At 34.0% G+C, this 6,000-nt stretch overlaps 1 protein-coding gene across 5 annotated transcripts in view; it reads left to right on the top strand.

Annotated features, from left to right (window-relative positions):
- The first annotated feature begins 1,105 nt into the window (after positions 1 to 1,105).
- The window catches only part of LOC146997016 (uncharacterized), a 61,649-nt gene continuing 56,754 nt past the window's right edge, over positions 1,106 to 6,000 (top strand). The window contains exon 1 of one of the 5 annotated variants that reach the window (XM_085816444.1): positions 1,106 to 1,338. Coding sequence is in view for 3 of the 5 variants with exons in the window: in XM_085816445.1 (XP_085672571.1) it covers positions 2,139 to 2,188 (50 nt within the window). In the remaining 2 variants the exon portion in view is untranslated. Of the gene's footprint in view, positions 1,383 to 2,039; positions 2,189 to 6,000 lie in introns of those variants that run through there. The other 4 variants (XM_085816443.1, XM_085816445.1, XM_085816439.1 and 1 more) reach the window with 4 other exon arrangements.

The raw sequence follows: 6,000 nt of genomic DNA, 5'->3' as shown, positions 1-6,000 counted from the left end.
AATACGGTTAACTGATTATTGCATGATACAAAAACACATGTAATTGCTACAACATTAATTTAGGCAACTCGAAAACATCATCAACACGAGCGAAAAAAAGATAACGTCTATTTCCCTATACGGTTTTTAAGTCCCCAGTAAATAAATTCTCATATATTTGTGCACAATGCGCACCCCGTATGTTTTTTTAAGCACCTAGCACCTAGCAAAGAAATGCTCGCATAATTGGGCACAAAGTGACGGAATTTCACGCATTCCACAACACTTCACTCAATTCTTTGACTTGACTTACGAATCATAGAAATCTCAAATCATCGCCAAGCCAAACATACATAGATGTTCTTCGTTCGGCCAAGCGACGAAGGTTACCATGCTGAAAATATGCCTATTGCGCATATGGTAAAATGGTCACGTTATCCACGCAGCAGAAGCGAAGTAAAATGGTCACGTGACCTTCAATATGAGCCCTCAGAAGTTTTCCCTAAATCCCTCCCGTTACTCCGGATTCTACAGTAACCTAAGGCTCCTATAGAGCCTTACAGTAACCTAAACGTCAGCAGAAAGTTGTCGGGGTCGGTAGCCGGGTTTGGCGGTGATCTCCCCCACCGGCCGCCGTAGCCAGGTCGCCAAGAGCGAAAACTGCCAAATATTCCAAATATCCGAAAACTGCCAAATATTCTTAATATCCGAAAACTGCCAAATATTCTTACACATATATATATTTTTTAGACCAAAGGGGCAATTTGCCCAGAAGGGCTATTAATTTCATTTTGGCATTTTGCGTTGGTTCACTATAAACGGTGTTTCACTTTTCGAATTTTTGCCTCAAAATTTGCCCAAGGCCTTGTATTACATTCAAAGAAATTAAATAATGAGGAATCTGCATGTTTCTCGTACTGTGAAAAAAGAATGGTACCTACAGACATCAAATTTTGAATAGCGTAGTCCTCCACTCGAATATGGACATCTGGAGGCCCAAATTTGGAATTTTTTTATTATCTACTTCATATTTTGTAAAACTTTAACGGATTTTTGATTCACAAACTCAATGATTTCAAAGAAAGCAATGGCAATACTCTATACGGGGGGGGGACATTTTGATCTCCAGCGTACAAGATTGTATATTGGAAATTCTGAATATATGCTCTTTTTGCCTTACTCCATCTATCTAACCTCCGTGTTCGCACCTAAACTTGATTTTTCCTCCTGTGGCCAGAAAGACTTATAGTGGGTGCCAAACAACACGTCTGTCTGTCTACGCTCTCAGTTTTTCATTATATCGTCAGCTTTCAGCTATATCTGAATTCGGTCCTGATAACAGAACAACACCAAATAGAGGTGCTCATTTCCGTCGTAGCTACTGTATGACCTTAGGACCTGCTGTATGTAGGGTTTAAGTTGTTAAGTTGCTAAAATAGTTGTTATGTTACTCCAATGTCGGGTCCAATCCGTCATTAGACGTTGACCACTGCTAAAACCAGAAGCGGTGGTTAATTTATTATGGAGGCAACAAATAAGTGGGCTCCCGCCTTTGTTCCTGTTTCAAATTAATCAATTTCTGAACTTATTTTAATAACTTCGGACGAATGGAAATATATTTCGCAAAGAAAACCTTTTTAATTAACAACAAACCTCTTTATTTAGAATTCTAAACATATATATATATATATATACATAAAAATTCTACCTTATAATGAACTTATTAAATTATTAATCCAAAGGGGCTTAAGGACAATTGTTTTCGTTTTGCGATTTTGCGTTGAATCACTATAAATGTCCGTTTCACTTTTCAAACTGTTGCCACCAAATGTTAGAGTCTTGCATTATATTTGAAGAAATTAAATAATGAAAAATTCGAGTGGCTCCTAAACACTATACCATCTGGGGGGGGCAAAATCTTTTTATTATAAATTAATTTTAATAGAAAAATTATTTTAACATATGTGGGTTTAAGAAAGAGCAGCGAAAATTTCCCAAAAACCCAAGAACATGAATTTTGGCAGCATAGTTTTGTCAAAAATTGCGCGATTTGGCAACACTGCGTTGCAACGTAAAGCTGATTCGCTGGTTGTGGTAGCGCCAAAGAACAAATGCGTAGTCTACTGTGTGCTTTGGTTTTTAAAAGTTCCGAGACTTGAATGGATATGGAAGCGGTTGATGAAGAAGAACGCTTCAAAAGGCTTGCTTTGTATGTATTCACTTATATATATTTTTTTCATACATTTAAATAAAATCAGGAAGCTAAAACAAAGTTAAAACTATCATGGTAACCAGAAGTGAGGTTTCATCGCCAAAATTTTTAAAAAATTGTCGCGAAGCGAAGGGGCACTCAATTCTACACTAGAGCGAAAATATTTATATTCGTGATCCATTTGTACATAGAAATTCAGTATACAAGTAAAGTAAAATGTTTGATATCCAAATGTAATCTAATATGTGTAGTTTCCTAAAAAAGTGCCAGAATATTTAAATGTGCGAAACTAAAAGTATAAAATGTTAGTTTCCTTGAATTATGCGTTTTCTTAGTCTTCATTTTATAATAAATCCAGATGTAAAGTATAAGTTCAAAAATAGGCTGATCGTATTTTCTTCATATCACAGTTAAGTTGACCATTATTCGGCTGATCTTTAGAATATGGTAACTGGTAGTTTGGCGACATTTTGCAGGTGATAAAGGTTACTACCTGGGACTTTGGTAATAATGTGAGCAGTACTCAGTTCCGATTACGCATTATTTTGTCTGAGGGAAATGAGAGATCATGGGATATGTCATGTGATATTAATGGACGAATTACGGTTCTTTAATCGGAAAAGGGGGGAAAAAATCTGGAAATTTTGTATTTGGCTTTATTCTGTGTTGTGTTAAACTGTGTTCCTTAATTTAGAGGTAAAAGTTTTTGGATATTTTATTTATTTTATACGTGGAAATGTTCATGTTTGGAAAGGGTATATACTTTTTCGCTATCAGGTAATTTCATATATATTCTTTTTACCGGGTTTAAAGATTCAGAAAATTGTCATGTATTTTTGTGAAATTTTTCTAATTTATGAGAAAAAAGTAGTGTACATGGATATAGTTAAGAGTGTGCACAATGCCATTTTTGTGTAATTCTGGGATGTTTTTTTAAGTAAAAATAAGTCGATGTGTACATGGTTTATGTGTATGTGTTATTTTGAAAAACGCGTAAGGAGTATGGTATTGTGCACTTTTTCCCAATTTTGCAGTGAATATTTGTCATGATTAAGCAGTTTTGTTAGATAAAATTTCTAGCATAAGTGTAATTTGGCTATTAGATTGTTGGAAGAACTGTTCAGTAGATAAAAAGAAAAGAAACATGGGTATCCATGTACCACCAAGTTTGGCCAAGGGGTACCCTAAACTATACTTTTACTGCATTGTCATCACAATGAAAAACGGCTGATCTTTGAAATATGGTAACAGGTAGTTTGGCGACATTTTGGAGGCGATAAAGGTTACTACCTAGGACTTTGGGAATAATGTGAAAAGTTTTCAGTTCCGATTACGCATTATTTTGTGTGAGGGAAATGAGAGATCATGAGATATGTCATGTGACATTAATGGACGAATGACTGTGTCTTTAATCGGAGAAGGGGGTATATTGTAAAAATATCTGCTGTACTTTATAGGAGTAGTTTCATTCTATGTTCTGTGAAACAGTGTTGTTTAATATTTGGATTCCATGGCCGTATATAAAGTAAATCCGAAATTTTTATTACGTTTATGTGTAATTGAAAAGAATTGCTTAATTGCGGAAAAGAATTGCTTAATTGCGGATAAGTATGAATGTCCAATATGTGGGAATGAAATGAGATTGTGTGAAAGGAAGGATATTACAGATAGTTTGAATGGCGGTGCAAGAAACCTGGTGAAAATGGACATTTTGTGATCCGCCATGCACTCAAGATTCTGTAGAAGATTAGGTAAGTTAGTATTTTTTATTATTTGAAGTTATTATTTTTATGCATTGTTCTAACTGTAAGGAGTAAATAAATTAATATGGTATTATTGGAAAATTGTTATTAGCACTGATTTAGTTTAAAGTAATTAGGATTGTAAGCTAATTTTTATTAATTTAATGTATGTGCTTATTTATATTTCAAGTAGTGTTTTTTAATTTAATTATATTTTAATTTAATGATCGTGATTTTGAGAGTTATATGTTTGTAGTATTTTGGAATATGTTTGAGTAGAAGTAAATGTGCATGGAAAGAATTTAAGTATTTGACACTAACTATTTGTAATCATTTTTAATGTTTTGTTATAAATTCATTGGTGATGTTTATAATAGATAATTTAGAGGTAAAAGTTTTTGGATATTTTATTTATTTTATACGTGCAAATGTCCATCCTTGGTATATACTTTTTCGCGATCAGGTAATTTCATATATGTCCTTTTTACCAAATTTAAAGATTCACAAAATTTTCATGCATTTTCGTGAAATTTTACTAATTTATGAGAAAAAAGCAGTGTACGTCGATATAGTGAAGGGTGTGCGCAATGCCATTTTTGTGCAATTCTGGGATTTTTTTTAAGTAAAAATAAGTCGACGTGTACATGGTTTAGTTATATTTTAATTAAATGATAGTTATTTTGTGACTTTTATGTTTGTAGGAATTTGGTATACGTTTCAGTTGAAGTAAACGTGTATGAAAATAATTTAAATATTTGACACTAAGTATTTGTAACTATTTTTAATGTTTGCGTATAAATTCGTTGGTGACGTTTATAATATAATAGATAATTTAGAGGTAAAAGCTTTTGGATATTTTATTTATTTTATACGTGGAAATGTTCATTCTTGGAAAGGGTATATACTTTTTCGCGATCAGGTAATTTCATATATGTGCTTTTTACCGGATTTAAAGATTCACAAAATTTTAATGCATTTTCGTGAAATTTTCTAATTTATGACAAAAAAGCAGTGTACATGGATATAGTGAAGAGTGTGCGCAATGCCATTTTTGTGCAATTCTGGGATGTTTTTTTAAGTAAAAATAAGTCGACGTGTAAATGGTTTATATGTATGTGCTATTCTGAAAAACGCGCAAGGAGTTTGCGATTGTGCACGTTTTCCCAATTTTGCAGTTAATATTTGTCATGATTAAGCAGTTTTGTTACATAAAATTTCTAGCATAAGTGTAATTCGGCTAGTAGATTGTTGGAAAAAGTGTTGAGTAAATAATAAGAAAAGAAACATGTCTTTACTTCGTGAAGACAAAATGGCGGCGGGGAAAAAAAAAATAGAGGGTTGCTGTAGCAGAGTTGGTCGCCAAATTTTCGCCAAGTTACCATAATCCAAAGATCAACCTGAAAAACTTCTTTTATATCATCCTCATTTTTTACACCTTATCCACATTTCTTTATAAAATCCGTTAATTGGAAAATTTTACCTTTGTTTTCCTGGCTCTAGTGTAGAATTGGGTGCCCCTTCGATTGGCGACAATTTTTTTAAAATTTTGGCCGTGAAACCTCACTTCTGGTTACCACGATAGTTTAAACTTTGTTTTAACTTCCCGATTTTATTTAAATGAAAATAGATTGATGTGTACATGGACATATTTAAGGCAGTGCGCAATGTTTAGTTTGTGCAATTTTAGGATGTTTTTTCAAGTAAAAACAGATCGATGTGTACATGGACACAGATCTTGTGCAGCTCTTTGACTTCTTATTTTGGTTTTGGCCAACCAGCGGCCGAGCGGTAGAGTCGCTGAACACTGATAGTTCGATCCGAGGTTCAAATCCCACGAACGGGCTGGCTGCATGTGTGTTTTCGTCGTTTTCCCCATGTGTAACGTGTATACGAGCCAGTTTTCCTTAGAAAGTCCTCCATGAAGGCATCCCTCCCTTTAGGCAGATAGCCCTCAAGACTTTGCCATAATTAAATTACTTAACCAAACCTAACCTTATCATGGTTTTTGTAGCGGCCATCTTGAAATTGTGTCTTCCTGGCGTTGATCTTGGCGTCAAGAAAGAATCG

The sequence above is a fragment of the Stegodyphus dumicola genome, chromosome 5, assembly GCF_044657685.1.
Source record: "Stegodyphus dumicola isolate Sdum_Otavi_A_Nest chromosome 5, ASM4465768v1".
NCBI lineage: Eukaryota > Metazoa > Arthropoda > Arachnida > Araneae > Eresidae > Stegodyphus > Stegodyphus dumicola.
This window is presented reverse-complemented; position numbering and strand designations above follow the sequence as displayed.